At 48.2% G+C, this 17,939-nt stretch overlaps 1 protein-coding gene across 5 annotated transcripts in view; it reads left to right on the forward strand.

Moving 5' to 3' along the window:
• The window catches only part of HERC2 (HECT and RLD domain containing E3 ubiquitin protein ligase 2), a 278,650-nt gene extending 262,633 nt beyond the window's left edge, over positions 1–16,017 (forward strand). For all 5 annotated transcript variants that reach the window (XM_036876980.2, XM_036876984.2, XM_036876983.2 and 2 more), the window contains 12 exons: positions 105–196; positions 406–545; positions 4,540–4,727; positions 5,224–5,421; positions 6,644–6,727; positions 10,264–10,405; positions 10,548–10,742; positions 11,364–11,476; positions 12,127–12,317; positions 13,208–13,313; positions 13,693–13,905; positions 15,021–16,017. In XM_036876980.2, coding sequence (XP_036732875.2) covers positions 105–196; positions 406–545; positions 4,540–4,727; positions 5,224–5,421; positions 6,644–6,727; positions 10,264–10,405; positions 10,548–10,742; positions 11,364–11,476; positions 12,127–12,317; positions 13,208–13,313; positions 13,693–13,905; positions 15,021–15,293 — 1,935 coding nt within the window. In that variant the 3' untranslated portion in view covers positions 15,294–16,017. The remainder of the gene's footprint in view (positions 1–104; positions 197–405; positions 546–4,539; positions 4,728–5,223; positions 5,422–6,643; positions 6,728–10,263; positions 10,406–10,547; positions 10,743–11,363; positions 11,477–12,126; positions 12,318–13,207; positions 13,314–13,692; positions 13,906–15,020) is intronic.
• Positions 16,018–17,939: the final 1,922 nt, after the last annotated feature.

The raw sequence follows: 17,939 nt of genomic DNA on the forward strand, positions 1-17,939 counted from the left end.
GGAGAGGGTCCTCAGAGTTCTTCATTAGGCCAGCTCAGTCTCTGTGTGGCTGCAGCAGTTAGCAGGAACAGTGATTCAGTCTAACTGACCCTTTCCCCTTCCAGATTGACTCTCTTACAGGCCTTGGAGTGGTGAAAGTGGAATGTGGATCCCAGTTTTCTGTCGCCCTTACCAAATCTGGTGCTGTTTATACTTGGTACGCACAATTCTGTTTGTTTAATCTAACCAAAACCAGATTGTTAATTTGAAGTTACATTAACTACCTTTTCATAGGCTGAAATGCAGCCTCCACCAAGGGCTGTGGTTTGCGTCCTGAAGTACATCCTGGTTTGGGTTCAGGAGGGTGAGGCAGGCTGGTTAACGACACGGCCTTTCCCGCTAAGCTCTCTGTTTCCTTCTGTGTAGGGGCAAAGGTGATTATCATAGGCTGGGCCATGGATCTGACGACCATGTCAGAAGACCTCGGCAGGTCCAAGGGCTGCAGGGGAAGAAAGTCATCGCCATTGCCACGGGCTCCCTGCACTGTGTGTGCTGCGCTGAGGATGGTAGGTGGTTGGCTCCATGCCTTAGCACAGAGGCCTTTAAGTCTAAGAGGGCTGTGCAGGGATGATACATGCAAGCTGTGGGGCTAAAGGGACTACTATACTACAACCGAGAATCCATTTGTGGTGAGTGGGGCTTGGGGTCCCAATATCGTCAGCCCCTGATGTTAACACCTGTGAATGTGCTAGGTTTCGTGGCTGTGCTCAGGCTGACTGCTGTCCTTTGGAAGGACTGCCTGCAAGGCTGGCCCTCAGTTGGCCTCTGAAAACCTGGGTCTTGCAAGGGCTCCCACCATTCCCTGACTGACCAGAGGCCTCACTGTGCCTAACAGTTTGTTTATTTGCACAGTGTGGTCTGTGCTGAAATCTGCTTTTCTCCTGGGGGTTGGAACCTGGGGGTATGTATCAGGCAGAGGTGTGTACTGACCTGCCTTAGTGAAAATCTGGGCATCAAGTCTCTCATGAGCTTCCCTGGCAGACAGCACTTCACACATGTGGTGACAGCTTGCTGAGGGGGAGTTAAGCTTGTCCTGTGGGACTCCACTGGACAGGACCTGTGTCTGGCTCCTCCTAGACTTCACCCACGTGCCTTGTCCCTTTGCTGATGGTGCTCTGTGCTCTCACTGAATCGTAGCCCTGAGTATGATGAAAGCATGGAGTCCTCGCAGTTCATCTAGCAAATCAGTGAACCTGAAGGTGGTCTTCAGGACCCCACACAATGGCAAAAGGAATTTTACATGTGGAATTAAGGTTGCAAATCAGCTGACCTTATGATATGGAAGTTATTCTGGATTATTGGGTGGTGTAGTGTTGTCACAAAGACTCTTCAGAGCAGAAAAGGAGGCAGAAGAGTCAGAGATGTGACAAAAGCAGAGGCAGGAGAGGTTTTTCTGAGTGCAAAATGGTCTCAACCTGTCGTCGTTGGCTTTGAAGGTGGAGGAAAATGACCAGGGCATGTGGGTAGCCTCTAGAGGCCGGGAATAGCTGTCAGCTGACAACCTGCAAGGATTCAGGACCCTCGTACTCCAAAAAACTGAATTCTGCCAACAGCCTGAATGAGCAAAGAAGCAGGTTCTCCCCTAGGCTCTCCAGAAAAGGGCGCAGCCTGCTGACACCTCTGTTCTAGCCCAGTGAGACTCAGGTTGGGCTTCTGACCTACAGAACTGAAGGGTTATGAGTGCATGCTGTTCAAGTCAGAAAGGTTGTGGTACTTGTTATGGTAGCAATAGAAAGTGAGTGTCCCATCTTTCACTAAACAGCTAGTCCCTCAATTTTGTTCCCTTTTAAAGCTTTTGGTGAATTATATGAGCATTTACCCTCTTAATTATTTCATTGATAGAAGAATTTCTTATATGAATAAGCAATTTTTATGGCCTGTGGTGGGACTGACATTGTAGTTCTTGATCAAGGACTTACAGCACACTTTTTATTTGCTTCATTTTAATTCTTTAAATTTTAAGCAAATCACACACTTAGAGAACCTTGGAAGTACAGTACAAAGAATTTTTTTTGACCCACGTGAGACTGAGAAGCTTCCCTGAGGCCCCATCACCCTTCACATCTGAGTGTGTTATTTCCTACAAATGGGACTGCTGAGCACAGCTGTCCAATGGGGACATTCACAGTGCCGGTCACCCCCGGTCTTCAGCCCCACTGGGCATGACAGTGCAGGTTACCGTTAGCTGCTGTGTTCTTGTTCTCGGTCCGGACAATCCTCAGTCACTGGGTGTCATTCTCTGACACGTCTTCAGTCTTCCTGGGCTTTGTGGACCTTGACACTTAAAAATTGCAGGCGGTTATTTTGATGAACATCTTTCAGTTAGTTTGTCTGATGTTTCCTCAGTAGAGTCAAGTTCTGTATCTTTGATCTTAATTCACACTTAATGCATCAGATGGCACTCAGTTCCTCTTTGTCCTGTCAGTGGTGGTGTTGGGCTCAGTTACTGATAGAGGTGACATCTGCCAGGCTTTTCCTCTGTGTGGGTCCTTCGGGACTAGTAAGTGTTTGGGAGGGTATTTAAAACTAGTACTCATGTTGTCATTGACTATTTTATTCTCATCAAATATTTAATATTTATTTTTTTGTTTGCATCTGTGTGGGGCTCATGGTTTCCTACCTAATTTATTCAATGAGTTATAGTTACATAACTCACACTTTATAACTTATTTTTTGTTTTATTTATTTATTTTTCTAATTTTAATTTTTAATTTTTAAAAAATTTTTATTAAGGTATGATTGATATACACTCTTATGAAGGTTTCACATGAAAAAACAATGTGGTTACTACATTTACCCATATTATCAAGTCCCCACCCATACCCCAATGCAGTCACTGTCCATCAGTGCAGTAAGATGCCACAGATCCACTATGTGCCTTCTCTGTGCTACCCTGTTCTCCCCGTGATCCCCCACACCATGTGTACTGAACATAATACCCCTCAGTCCCCTTCTCCCTCCCACACCCCTCCCCTTTGCTAACCACTAGTTCATTCTTGGAGTCTCTGAGTCAGCTGCCATTTTGTTCCTTCAGTTTTGCTTCATTGTTATTGTATAACTTGTTTTTATTAGTTATTTTGGTATTCTAGTTGTGCCCTATTTGGCCAGATTTATCTTCTGATGTGTTCCTGTCATTCACTGAGTACTTCCTTGCTTTCTGTCACGGTAAGAAATTCTGTCCTCCTCTTGACTTTTCATGCCCCAAGCCTAGAATTGACCATTTCTGCAAGATGCCTGATTCTTTAGAGGAGAATGGTGTTTAGAAGACAAGATATGGTTGATAGGTGTGCTTGTTGTTCCTGGGATGTCACTGCTCCCAGGCCTTCACAGTGAACAGAGCAAGGGAATATATATATGTAATAATGCACAAATTTACATCTGTGCTTATTTTTGCATTATGTACATATTTGGAATACATGTGTTCGCACAAGTACTCCATGTTCCAGGTCAGGGTTCTTGCCAGTTTTCTCTCTTTCTACACTTGTAACTTCTTTCACTTTTGGTGAGAAACCTGCAGTTCATTATCCCTGTATAGTGATTTGGTCACTTCTTGTGTATGACCAGCATCCTGACATGGTCTTTGCCCTTTTCCTTGCATGGATCCTCACTCTCCTTGGGCATGACTGCCTACTCTGTGCTGTCCCCATGCCTGGATGCACTGGACAGCCTGCTATGGCCAGCTCCCCACTCCAAGCTGCTCCCTGTGGAAGTCCTTGTCATTTGTGGGCTGATTTCCTGCCCCTCTGCAGAGAGCTCCTTCTCTCCTTGCTTGTGCTCTGACACTCACCTAGTATCTTTAGGACTGCGGAAAGCGGGAGGGGGCAGGACATCACCCTTGGTCACATAGGCGTTGCATTTTTCAGAGCGGTATTCTGGCTGCATGGCACACTGAGGAGTCTGTATGGGCAAGGCAAGTGACATGTTCAGAAAACTAACCTCATTTCTGCAATAGTTGCTGTGTGACCTCACCCTCGAAATAGTTTTATGAGGGTGTTTCAGGGTTAGGATCTAGCATGGTACGCCGAAAAATAGTACTCATCAATGTTTAGAATATGGATAACTGTAGAAGAATTACATGTTCCTTTAAAAACTTGGATTTTATTTAGATAAAAACTGAAATTTTCTCTCCATTTAACATACAAATTTAATTTGAGTGGTTAAGGATACATGTGTTTTACCGTTATTTGTTCTGATTAAGAACTGCTGTGTTTGTGTGCTTAGTCCTATGAACAGTTGCTATTGGGAGTTTGGAGCAGAGTCTTGTGCCTCTTATAGAAAAGGCATGTTGGCCAGCGGGGTCTGTAAAGAGTCCTAGGAGGCCCGCTGCCTCTTTGAATGTTGTGATTCACGACATCTAGGTCACACATGAAATTGACATTCAGGCCATTAGCTGTCAATACCCGGTTGAAGGGCAGTGATGACCCCTGTGATGGGAAGAAGGTGATCATGGCTTCATTGGTCCTAATACATGAGTTCTTGCTCTAAATTCACCTTGTTTAGGTGAAGTTTATACATGGGGTGACAATGACGAGGGACAGCTGGGAGATGGAACAACAAACGCTATCCAGAGACCTCGGCTGGTGGCTGCCCTTCAGGGTAAGAAGGTCAACCGTGTGGCCTGCGGTTCAGCACATACCCTTGCCTGGTCGACCAGCAAGCCTGCCAGCGCTGGGAAGCTCCCTGCACAGGTTGGTACTAGCTGGGCCAGGTGGGCTAGCAGGCATGCAAGTATCTTTGTCTTTAATTATGCATGTATAACCACTCATGCCTCATTTTTCCATTAGATACTTATAGAGATAAAGATGTTCCCCTGAAAATAATTGAGGTTCATAGTGTTAAAAACAATACTTTTAAGAACCTTAATATTCACACAAACATTCTGTGAATATCAATGTGTCACCTTCATTCTAAGTCTTACAAATTACAACCATTTTGATCCTCTAGGCTGTACTGGTTCCTTAGTAAATATATTTCTATTGGTTGCTTTCAGCATTTTCCTTGGTTTACATTAATTGGCTCAAGCAGTCAAACTGGCCAAAATATTATTCTAAAAACAATGAAGTTTTTCAAATCAAACTCAGAGGTCATAGTGTTTCTTTGTTCTGAAAAAATATTTTTAGAATCTGTCTGCAAACTGTGGCTTATCTGTGCAGTTGACACCTTACCACAGCTGTGGTGTTGCAGGTCCCCATGGAGTACAATCACCTGCAGGAGATCCCCATGGTAGCTCTGCGGAACCGGCTGCTGCTTCTGCACCACATCTCAGAGCTCTTCTGCCCTTGCATCCCCATGTTTGACCTGGAGGGCTGTCTTGATGAGACCGGACTGGGGCCTTCTGTGGGCTCTGACACTCTGCGAGGGATTCTGATATCCCAGGGAAAGGTACTCCTGTGTGGTCCCTGCTGCAGGCAAAACTGGCATTTCGGTTAATGTTAATCCAACAAAAATTCCTAAAATATCTTCTTTTTTAGAGCTTATATTAAAAACTAATAGTGCAGTTCTGCATTTTCCCCTTATCTCTGCCCCCCAGCTCCCCCAAAGGGTGGGGTGTTTATAAAACTAGGCCCCTGTTCCTGGTGATGCTCTCTGCCTGCCTGGCCTCGAGGCATTATTGCAAATCCCCACTGGCAGCAGGAAGGAGCAATGAGATATCTTTCCCAGGATGTCCAGCAGAGGATGCCAGAGTTATAGATCATTTAGGTAGACTTTCTATAGCAGGTCATGAGAGAGTCCTAGTCAAAGGATAATTTAGGCTTGGATAGAATCATGAAGGCATCTAAAAGTCACAGAGAGATTTTGACACATTGACATTTGTAATAATTTATGCTTTCTAGAAATGGGCTGCCTGATTCGGAGTTAGGGATTTCCCTGCTGCGGGTCTCTGTGCTCTGCCATCGGCTCTGTCTCTGGAAGAGGGCAGGGTCATCCCCTTGGCAGAGACTGGGGCTGCCACTGATTCCACCTCCTTTTGAGTGTCTCTTGAGTCCTTCCCCTCTTCCAGCCTCGCGGCGTGCCCTGCTGCCAGGAGGACAGCATGGGTGTGGCTGGCCGCTCACCCTGGGTGATGTTGGGCCCTCCTCCCTTCCCTTGCTGTCTCTGCCATGTCTGGGTTTCTGTCTGTGAATGCCTGTGCCTGTGTGTCTCCCCATCTCCACCCCAAGGCTGGCTCTGTCCACGGGCTCGCTGGCTCTGCTGCTGCCTTGTGCTGGGTAACTCTGGGGCACTGTTGACTGTCAGTCCAGCCTCCAGTGGACTTGTGATTTGTCTGGGGAACCTTGGTTTTTGAGTTGATTTTCAGAGCCTGGCCCAAGACCTGAATCCCAGGGGCTCTGGGCCCTCCCTGCCCCGTGCCAGTGCTTGCAGGGCTCCTTGCATCTCCAGAGGGCAGACTGTGTGCCTCCGGGGGGTGGGGGGTTTGCTCTTTAGTGCCCTATCACTTTCCCAACCTCGCCTCACAGCTTGGAAAGGAGAGTTTGTGGTTACTGTTCTTAAGAAAATAAGAAAATTCAATGTTTAGGAAGAGAAGATTTTAAACAAAACATATGACATAATTTATAGTATATGATGTATATCAGATTCTAAATTTTATCTTGTCTTGTTTTAGGAGGCAGCTTTCCGAAAAGTAGTACAAGCAACTATGGTTCGAGATCGCCAGCATGGTCCTGTGGTAGAGTTGAACCGAATCCAGGTAATAAGTGGAGAGTGTTCTGAGCCTAACGCTCCTTAGACATGGTTGTTCCGTGGTGGGAGCCGTGTCTCCGCGGCCCAGGGGAAGAGCTCCCGCAGCTAACCCTGAGAGAGCAGGCCGCTGCCTGCATCAGTGTCCTGTGGTGCCGAGGCTTCCAGGTGGGAATGTAGACTGTTTTCTTTAGAACAGAATTAGAAAGGCTTATTTCAGGTAACCAGAAGCACACACGCACAGATCGCAGAGGAACAAGTAGTAATGTCTCATATTTCAGCCTCATATGGTGACCACTGCTGACATTTGGGGTTGTGTTTGTATTTTTGTCTTATACAAAGGAGACACGACTCTCTCTTAAAACTTGTCGTTTTTCCCCATCCTGCACTATAAGCGCCATCCCGTGCCATGCAGGGGCTCGGGGGTAGTTTGTGCTCACCAGTTGCCCTGTGTTCTTCTCGTTTTCTCTGTCAGATTCCTCTGCTGGGGGCTGGAAGGCTGTGCCTACTTTCTTTTTTGGGATACCTCAGGGCTTTTCAGCACAGCTCCGACCACGGGTGTGTCTGCAGTTGCCCCTTGGATTAGGTTCTGAGAGGTGGGGTGGATCAGAGATCCTCGGTGGGTGCACCAGGTTTAACTGTAGGTCCTGTTCCCACCAGCCGCACACCCTGCCTAGCTCTGGGACCTTTCTTTGCATGCTTGATAGGCCAGAATCACTAATGCTGTTCTCTAGCAACTGAGGATAAGTAGACCATCTTGGAATTTACATTGCTGCCAGGTCTATATATAAGCTGATAGTTAAAAAATTAATTACAAACGAGGAACCCCAGCACTGACTGTCATATTGTGTGGCCTTTAACATTAATGCGCAAATGAAATAGGCCCTGCCTCTTGGAACAGAGATAGTGCTTCATGAAGAACACATTCTTTGTTCCTGTACCTTTGTGTTGACACATGATTTTTACCCGGATGCTGGTTACATGACTGGAAGTTTTTCCAGAGTTGTACTTGAAGGCATTTTGAATTCAGATATCAAACTCGTGCTGTCTGTGGAGAAGACACGTGACCGTGCTGGTAGAAGCATTCCCTCCCCTGACGTCAGAGTGCTTAAAGCTGGCCTGGAGGCGGGTCAGCCCACTCTGCAGATAAGAAGGCTGTTTAATTAGCTTCACAAAAAAGCTTTTATTTCCCACTTCGGGGGTCATTTTGGTTTGCTATGCATTATTAAGTTTTAAACCCTGACGTTTATAATTGAAAGCCGCTGGCTCCAGTCATGTAACACAGACGGCTGGGTGCTCCTGGACCGTATGCCTGCCTCGTCAGGCCCACCCAGCGGCCCAGGCGGGGGTGCAGGTCCGGCGCTTTTGGCCTCATAAAGTTTGGTGACCTGGAGTCCAGGTTAGGCGTGCTGTTTCTTCCTCTTGTTTCATCTTGCTGGATGCCTCTTTCCTTCTTGTTTTTACATCCTCAGCACAGTGCCTTGTGTTATGGAAATGTTCTGTTACATGCTTGAAAGAATGGAAGACTAAAATATTCATATTAGGTATTTTTTTTAAATGTCAGATAAACTTTCAAGGCAGTACGTGACATGATGGCTGCCCCAGTAAACCCAGCAGCCTTCGGGTACCAGAGCCAGGTACTCTTTGGTTCAGTTTCATAGTCCCCTCTTGAAGCTAGAAAGATCTTCCACAAAGATGGATATAGAATTCTTTTTCTGACCGAAAAATAGAGCACAGGGCAGGGATGGGGACCATTCCGTGAGCCCAAGTTGGACACCAGATACCAGCTGACCCAGGAAGGTGGTGCCGGCCATCCCGTGACCACAGGATGCCGCTGGCATCAGCCTCCTCCCACAGGGATGCCATTGTCAATGGTTCTCATACCCTCTGTTTAAATTTCTAGAGACTCATAGCACAGGCTGTGTTCTGGAGGGTTTTTCTTTGTTTGGATTCAATTTAGTTTTGTAATGGGATCTCATAAAACATTTTTAGTCTAAAATTTGTTACAGAATTGATATACATGCTCATATCTTTGAATTTAGAAAATTCAGATTAAAGGTATAAAATTACTTATATTCCTACTATTAAGGCAGCCAGTGTGAGCACACAGGCACCCATGCTTGCAGTCCCCGCTGTGTTCTCTAAGCCACATTCCTTTCGTGTAAAGCTGAGAGCATCCATCTCTGTTAGTAGTAGGATGTGGTGTGACATCCAGAGTGGGAACTGGGTCTGCATCCAGCAGCTACAGGGAGGAAGAGGGAAGTTGTCATGAGGGACAGGGTGCAAGGATGTTGGATACCATGAAGAGCTGCTGTGAGGCTTACAGGAAATACCACTGTGTACACAGAGCCAAATGTGCAGCACACACAAGATTTCATTCCACTGGAAACTTACTACTCTTGTCATTATTCTTATATTTTTGGTCTTGATAATGGTTGTTCGTGTGGTGAGGATTAGCTGTTTCAATACAGCCTGGAATTCAGAAGTTATGGGTGATGAGAGTTTAGCAGAAGGACTCTACATAAAAGTAGATTATCGTGATCATATTTCCCTGAACTTTTCATTTGGCCATCATTTCAGAGTGAACTTCCCAGTGACTGAAGCACAGCCTCAGCTGCAGAGCTGTAGGGTTAATGACTCCACAGCAGGGTAGGGCCTTGAGGGCCCTTGGTCTGATCTGTTCGGAAATTTTAGGTTAGGATGAGAAATACAGGTAGAAAAATGGATCATCCTTGGAAGAGATGCAATGACTCCAAGGTTTGGAGGAGGATCTGTGTGGGTGAGTAAGACAGGGACGAAGGTTCTGTTTGTACTTTGAAGTTACTCATTCATGGAGGCTGAAGCAGCATGGAAAACTGGTTGACCATGGTTGAGGTTATGAAGGTGAAGATGAACAGGTTGTGGTTACTGACCAAATGGGCTGCCACTGCCCTGTGGGACCTGCCAACTGTGGTCTGTGATTTCTCAAGGGTGTGTTTGCTTGGGCACCACCAGCCTTGAGGGATGCTGCTTGTCACTGGCAATAGATTGCATGCACACAGGTCAGCAGGGGCCATGTGCCCATGTTTAGAGTGGAGCTTCCATTGGCACAGGCGTCCAGCAGCATCCTGTGTGCGAGGCCTGAGCTAGAAAGCACATGGCGATGAGCAAGGGGAAAGGAGCACACGGACAGGCTTTGAGGTCCACACAGAGTCTGGGTGCAGGAGATGAGGGACATCTCTCCTGGGAGGAGAAGCTGTGGTAGAGGGGTGAGGTGTGGCTTAGTCCAGATGCACAGGTATGTTCAGTGAGTTTTGCTTGTTTTGGCAAAAGGGTGCTTGCAGCAGCATGAAGTTGTCGGGGTGACACAAGCACTGATGTCTGTGGGCTCTGTGAAGTGCTGGCTGGACTGCGACTCTGGTGCCCAGGTGGGGAGTAAAGGGTAGTGAGAGGGACAGTGGCCATAAGTTCAGTGTTGGCTCTGGGCATCCTGGCCAGTGAAATGCCAAAGATAGCAGCTGTGAGCCTGCTGCTGTGGCAGCTGTTCCATATTCTTTCTTTCTCCAGGTGAAACGTTCAAGGAGTAAAGGCGGCCTTGCAGGCCCTGATGGGACCAAGTCTGTCTTTGGGCAGATGTGTGCCAAGATGAGCTCATTTAGTCCTGACAGCCTCCTCCTCCCTCACCGAGTCTGGAAAGTCAAGTTTGTGGGTGAGAGCTTGCGTGTGCTGAAGGGCCTGTGGTTCCACGGGCCGGCAGTGGTGCATGAGCATGGGGGGAGCATGCGTGAACCTGGCTACTCCCGGTAGGGCCTGTGGGGCTGACTGAGTTGTCGACTCTCCTTTCCCTCGAGGTGAATCTGTGGATGACTGTGGTGGGGGCTACAGTGAGTCCATAGCTGAGATCTGTGAAGAGCTGCAGAATGGACTCACTCCTCTTCTGATCGTGACGCCCAATGGGAGGGACGAGTCAGGAGCCAACCGTGACTGTTACCTGTTCAGCCCAGCCGCCAGGGCACCGGTGCACACGAACATGTTCCGCTTCCTGGGTGGGCCACCTGACATGCGCACGATGTCTCCGTTACGCAGCTGCATGTGCCCTCAGTTAGCTCGGTGTCTCCTCCCTCCTGGGAGTGACAATAGACATACAGCTTTTTCAGTACGCAGGGCCATGCAGAGCCCAGCTGTCACTGGCTGGGTGCTCAGGAACAGAAGGTACCTCTGGTTGCCCAGAAGATCCAAAACGCTATTTCTTTATCGTAAATATATCTGAAACTTGGAATCAGATCTCAGGGTGTCCTGGACATTGGTAACCACGGTCCTGTGCTGAGCCTCCTAGTGCTGCCTCCCTCTTTAGGCATGGCACCCTCCTTCCTCAAGAAGCTCCCACTGTTGGCTTTGCCATCAGAGGAGTAAGGGCTGGCCTCTGGGGGGCCATGCCTGTTGGTGGAAAGAGAAGATGAGTTCGAATCTTAACCCATAGCAATGCAAAGAAACAGCTGAGGACAGGACAGAATGTTGTAAGGATGGTCCCAAGTCTCAGTGAATTTGGGTGGTGGGGGCTTAGGCATGAGGGCCCCACATAGGCCGTCTCCACTGTGTTTTGAATGAACTGGATGATTTGTCATCAGTTCTGAGTATCTCCTGTCACTTGTGCTTTCAACAAGCAGGTGTGTTACTGGGCATTGCCATCCGGACTGGGAGTCCTCTGAGCCTCAGCCTGGCTGAGCCTGTCTGGAAGCAGCTGGCAGGGATGAGCCTCACCATTGCGGACCTCAGCGAGGTAACTGCTGGAGGGCAGTGATGGGGAGGCGTGACCCGTTTGCCCGGCACAGAGCGCAGTGGGGGCCCAGGGGTCTGGTTAAGAGGCACCGCCTACCCCGAGGTCCTGACTCACTCCCAAGTGTTGCCCAGGCTGTGTCCACAGATTACGTTCCAGTAACAAAGAAGTCTGTGGATACAGGGCCAGTTTGCTTCTAGAACTTGATGAACCAACTGTTTTGTGGTGCTTTGCAACTGGCCCTGTTGTCAGATAAGAAAGCTCACCGTCTTCACTGTGGAGGAGCTGAGCTCACGGGTGGCCGGCTGGCGGTCCAGGCTCTCGAGGGGAGGGCGAGACCACTGCCTTTCCCTCAACTGCGTTTCCCTCAGGGCCATGACCGGAGGCGGGATCCACCTCTGACCAGTGACTGTAGCTCTCTCAGTGGTTAATTTTAAGGACTTCCCGGAGTTATGAGTTCTTTCCTTAGCTCTTTGAGTGAAGTACTTTCTTATTGCTGCTCTTTTATTTCCTGTTTGTATGATGCACTTGCAGCCTTGAGATATGCCCTAGGCAGGCTGAGGCCCCTTGTGACAGCATCTCAGGTGTGACCTGGGGCCAGTGGTGCAAGAAAGACTTTGACTCAACACGTAGACTTCCTTTTTCCCTGAAAGGTCGATAAAGATTTCATTCCTGGGCTCATGTACATCCGTGACAACGAAGCCACCTCAGAGGAGTTCGAGGCCATGAGCCTGCCCTTCACAGTGCCAAGTGCAAGCGGCCAGGACATCCAGCTGAGCTCCAAGCACGCACACATCACCCTGGACAACCGTGCCGAGTACGTCCGGCTGGCAATAAATTACAGGTGTGTGGGCATCTGCCCTGTTGTTTTGACTCAATAAATAACAAAAACAGTAGAAAATGGTTTGCTGGGATGGTTGCATCTTCCAGAAGCATCACATACGGTAAGATGCTAATGGGCTTGGTAACAGTAAGCTGTTGATCTGTGGTCACCAAAGCTTATTCTGTGATTAGGGTCATGTCAGGGTTATTCTCACCTAGATTCCTGGCTCTGACTAGAACTCCAAGGTGGATAGAATTTCGCTGGCAGAGATCCCAGGCCTGTGCTCCCCTCCACGCTCTGTCAGCTGGCAGAGCCGGGACAGGGTGTCTGGGTCCTCACACCAGTGTCTGTGTGGTGGCTGTATGGCAGGTCAGTGACACTACCCACAGCAGCTGCTGCCCGTTGCCGCTTCCACTGGCATCCTCAGTGCACACACCCTGGTCCTCGGGGGCCTCACCCTCCAGAAGTCCTTAGTCAGCTGTTACGACGAGGCTCGGCATGTCGGTTGGGCATTGCTGACTGGACTCTGGTCGCGGGCAGTCGGGCAGCTGTGCTGTGCTGTCCCGTGTCCGTTTTGGCCTTGTTCCCTGACTCACCAGTCATAAGGGCCCCGCACACAGCATCTGCTTCTGGGCAGTTCTTACTTCAGGGGTCTGAGAGCCTGGTTCTCTGATTCAGCATGTCTAACTGGCTCCTTCAGGGTGTCCAGCAGATGTTGAGGGTTGTTTCTTGGGATGTATGCAGCTGTGGGTAGTTTTCAGGCCATCTTCCGTGTGCCAGTGTAGATGAGCTCTGGACATGGGCACCTCTGATGAGGCGTGCACTGGTCATCTTGGTGCTAGGGTGTGGTGTGAGCAGAGCAAGGGCTGCATTACCAGAGACAGAGACACAGAGGGAGCTTTTTCTTTCAGACTCCATGAATTTGATGAGCAGGTGGCTGCTGTTCGGGAGGGAATGGCCCGGGTCGTGCCTGTCCCCCTTCTTTCCCTGTTCACTGGATATGAATTGGAGACGATGGTATGCCAACCCCCACGTGCCGCGGCCCTGGAACTGCTTTTTGTGCTTTGATCCACCAAATCAGTACCTAGTTAATCTCTAAATCTTGCACTTAATTTAAATCTGAGCTGTGCTCGTTCCTTCTGAATGAGTTGAAAACATGCCCTGGGAGCGAGTGTTCCCTGCTTCTCTCCCTGCCCCCCACAGCACACAGAACAGGGTGGGGGCAGAGGGGCACAGGGTCAAATATACGTCCCCCTGGACACACAGGACTTATCCTTCCTGTCAGCTGTCCTCTCAGGTTTCATGTCCACTCCGCAAAACAGGCCTTGGGATTAAAAAGGAGTGAGTGATCCTGTGCTGAAGCGTCAGCCAGTCCTGACGGTGTGTCCCCCACCAGGTGTGCGGCAGCCCAGATATCCCGCTGCATCTTCTGAAGTCTGTGGCGACATACAAAGGGATCGAGCCTTCTGCATCCCTGATCCAGTGGTTCTGGGAGGTGATGGAGTCCTTCTCCAACACGGAGCGCTCCCTCTTTCTCCGCTTTGTGTGGGGCCGGACGAGGCTGCCCAGGACCATCGCCGACTTCCGGGGCAGGGACTTTGTCATCCAGGTGTGGCTTCTGCACCCTTGTGGGCAGTGGGGGAGGTGGAGGCCTGTCGCTCCCACGCGGTCCTGTAGCAGATTGGAAAGTGGGTTTCTCATGTCACGTGGTTTTTGTCTTCTGCTGGAAACAAAATGGAAAATACCCAACTTTTATTTGAAAGCTCAGAATTTTATGACTGTAAGTCTTAGATACCACTGACTCTTAAAACTTTATCTGGCCACCACCAGAATATGCTATTAGCATACATGTCATTTAAAATGTTTGTTTGATTCTCTGGTTGAATTAGGTGAACCACTAAGTAATGCTGTTTACTGAGGAAAGTCAGTACCCATCAGATTGAGAACAGGAGTTTTGCTTTGAGTTCTATAACTCTGTGGTCCGATGGTGAGAAACAGGCCCTGTTTACCAGCCAGGTCACTGAGGTGAAACCTCCCACTCTCCCCTCTCCTGTGACCGTCAGGTGTGAATTTCCTGGTAGCAGTACTGTGGGGTGGGAGGCTTCCTCAGAGGGGCAGATTGGGGTGGAGGGTCCCCTCTCCCTGCATGCTTGGAAGGATTCTGGAATGGGCTCCTTCCTGAGCACAGCCTGACTCGAGTCTGGCCAGGGTCATGGAAGTAGTCGTCTCTCAGGGAGAGCTTTGAGAGCTGGTGTACTTTTTCTCATAAAAGGTAGGTCATTCTTGGGTCTCGTCCAGACTCTAGCTGGCTTCCTCGTAGCTTAATCTGTAGGGGTTGAAAGTGGGCAGATGGCTTCAGGAGAGCTTCCCCACGTGGGTGAGTACTCAGCCCTCAGCCACTGCCCATGCCGACCCTTCTGTGGTCCTGCCTGTGTCGACCTGGGGTGGATGGAGTCACTGGAGACCTTTTCACAGCATTGATTTGTAAAAAGTAATTGTATTGCTGTTTTTGAGTATGAGTCCTAGGAATGAATGAGTTGCTCCTTTATATTTTTAAAATTGGCTAGATTATGTTTTCCAGTATTTTATTATTCTTAGCCAAAAATAGGATGATTTTTGTGAGTGAAAGTCAAGAGGCTAATGAACGTAGTATATAGTAGTAGGTTTGCAGTTTTAACTATCCTTATATGTAGTCTCTGATTACTGAACAATTTCCATCAATAGGTACTGGATAAGTACAACCCTCCTGACCACTTCCTTCCTGAATCCTACACCTGCTTCTTTTTGCTGAAGTTGCCCAGGTATTCCTGTAAGCAGGTGCTGGAAGAGAAACTGAAATATGCCATCCACTTTTGCAAATCGATAGACACCGATGATTATGCTCGCATAGCCCTTACAGGAGAGCCAGCTGCCGATGACAGCAGTGATGACTCTGAGAATGAGGATGTGGATTCATTTGCTTCGGACTCTACACAGGACTATTTAACAGGACACTGAGGTGGAGCAATGCCATCAACACAAGACACCATGGAACTGAGCAAAGAGGCAGAGGCAACAACGTAGTGTGTGTCTGATGAAAACTCTTAGTCCTCTCTCTGCATGGGGGCAGCAGAGAGACTCTGATGGCTCATGATTGGAATAATAAATAGAATAATGATCAGAAAATCAGCCTGGCGTGCAGTGTACTGCACAGACACTAACATCGATTTCTGAGACTTGGAAGGTCTTGTCACCCACGATGCTGCATTGCACATTGGACTTCTGTGTTCACTAAGGTGTGTAAATGTCTATATAAATACTGAATTGCAGCATCCCCAAAATGAATAAAAGATCTTTTTACTTGTGGGTGCAGTAGATCGTTTTTTCTTTCTTCCTTTTAAGTGTGTGCATTGTCTTCACTGTACATTGGAAATACTGTGTAACAGTTAAATTTTATTATAAATATTTCAATTAATTTTACTCTGAATTTATTAAAAGTTTTTTGAACATTAAATGATCAGTATTACTTGAGTGCATCCAGAGGTGATTTAAACCAAAACAAAAGGCCATCAGTCTCCCCTGTCTCCAGGTGCACATTTTAGCAGGTACAGTGTGTAACTTGACTTGAAGCCTTTCCGTGAGCAGTGCCGTAACTTCTGTCATGGAAAGTATACTATATATAATAGTTGTGTCATGTATATGCCTAGATTCTGATTCCCTATAAATAAAACATCTGTTACAAGACTGTGAGCTGAACTTACTTTCTGGCCAGACTGGCACCAGTAGACGTGGTACAGCCAAGAAATAGTCTTGGTACGTCATTAAGGGAATGGATGGGTTCAAGGCAGCAGCTGTGTTGGGAACCAGGCAAGAGCCCTCGGGGTCCCTTCCCCTGTCCCCCACCCCCCATCTGTCCTGGTCCCTGTCACGTTGGCCTGGGGGTCAGGGGCGTGTTTCTGGTCCCATGGGCCATCGGGTAGGATTTGAGCTGCTTGTTGTCAGGCCATGTGTGACAGGCTCTCTGCAAAGGGAAGGGTGGGAACAGGACAGGAAGATTGGCTCTCAGGCCTCGGCACTAGGACTTGAAAAAATGGGGCCAGATGGAGGCGCTTTGGGAGACTTTCTTTATTCAGGGACACGGGTTTGCATGAGATCCAAAGAGAGGAAGTTTTCTCTAGGAACTTATATGTGACCAAATTGATGTGTGCCCAGATTTGCCCTTTTTTTCAGTTTGGCCCCAAATATCCAGAATCTGTGAGGTGTTCACCAACTCTTTTGTTGTCTGTCAGCTTTTGCTGTATGACCGACTCCCGCCAATGCTGGTTGTATGCAAGCAACAGCATTTACATTTCTCATCATCTGGGTCGGCCAGTCTTGGCAGAGCAGCTCTGCTTCATGTGGCATCCCGACACCCAGGGCAGGGGAGCAGGTGAAAGCGGTGAGGCCCGCCGGCGCTCCGCACTGCGCTGCCCACGTCCACCCGTGCTCTGTGAGTGAGCCAGGCTTGTGGCCAACGCCACAGCAACGCGCTGGCCAGTGTCTGCTGTGTCTAGACCGGTAGTTCTCAGTCTTAGCCACGGACTCCTGGGGCACCTAAGTCCCTGTCAGGGTGTCCACAAGGTCCTCTTTTTTCAACTATGTATTTGCATGAGGCCAAATTTTCTTTGTATCCTTCAACCAAGACGGGATACTGCAATGTATGTGGACTGCAGAAGCAGGAATGAGAATCCAGCTATCTTCTTTTAACCCAAAGAAGAGAGGTTGATAAAACTGTTAATGCCGTTCTTCTCATTACACTTTTTTGTTTCAGAAAATAATTTTTCAAAATAGTATTCACGTTAATAAGTAATGCTTTTGTTTTTATTTTAAAATGCATATTTTAAAAGTTTCAAGTTTTAATTTCCAGTATGGTAACTATTGATAGCTACAACCCAAGTAAAAATTACTGAGGATCCCCAATTAGAGTGAAAAAGTGTCCTGAGTCTAACACTTGCTGCAGGGGGAGGCTCAGCAAAGCTGTGGCGGGAGGAGCGGCCTGCAGAGGAGGGGGCGGCTGGGACTCCGCACCCCTGCCGCGCCAGCCTGGCCTCTGCTGGCTGTGCACTGTCCAGAAGCAATTGCCTAAGACATACTCGTAATGAGTTCTTTTGTTTTTTTAACTTCAGGAATACTAGAGGAGCACCTGTTTGCTTCTCTTAGACTACTCCACTTAACACTCCAAAAAAGGAGGGACTTTCACAGTAACAGTTTCTTCATTTTGCTCAAGACAAATCTCCAGGACAGTTATATGGCATCTTTAGTTTAACCTTTCACTCATTTGATTTCTGAAGCCTAAATTTATAGTTCATTTCTGCAGACTGAAATCTGAGCCATGGTCCCTATGGAAAGCTACACTGTAGGAGAGACAGACATGTCTGTGCTGGGAGCCGGGACTTCAGTCCCACTGATGAAGGCGCCTTGATGTCGACAGGTGCCACCGACACTGTGGACTGCGACTCCCTTCTGAGGCAGTTATAGTGTGTGATGCCTCATGTTTGTTTTTCTGCCAATGAAAGTGGCAGTGGGTGTGCATCTAATGTGGATGCTGCTGCAGTCTGCTTAGTTAGAGGAACTTCATATGGCACCAGCACCAGTGTCCACTCTCAAAATCCCTGACAAATTCCT

Source organism: Manis pentadactyla, chromosome 18 (genome assembly GCF_030020395.1).
Source record: "Manis pentadactyla isolate mManPen7 chromosome 18, mManPen7.hap1, whole genome shotgun sequence".
Taxonomy (NCBI): Eukaryota; Metazoa; Chordata; class Mammalia; order Pholidota; family Manidae; genus Manis; species Manis pentadactyla.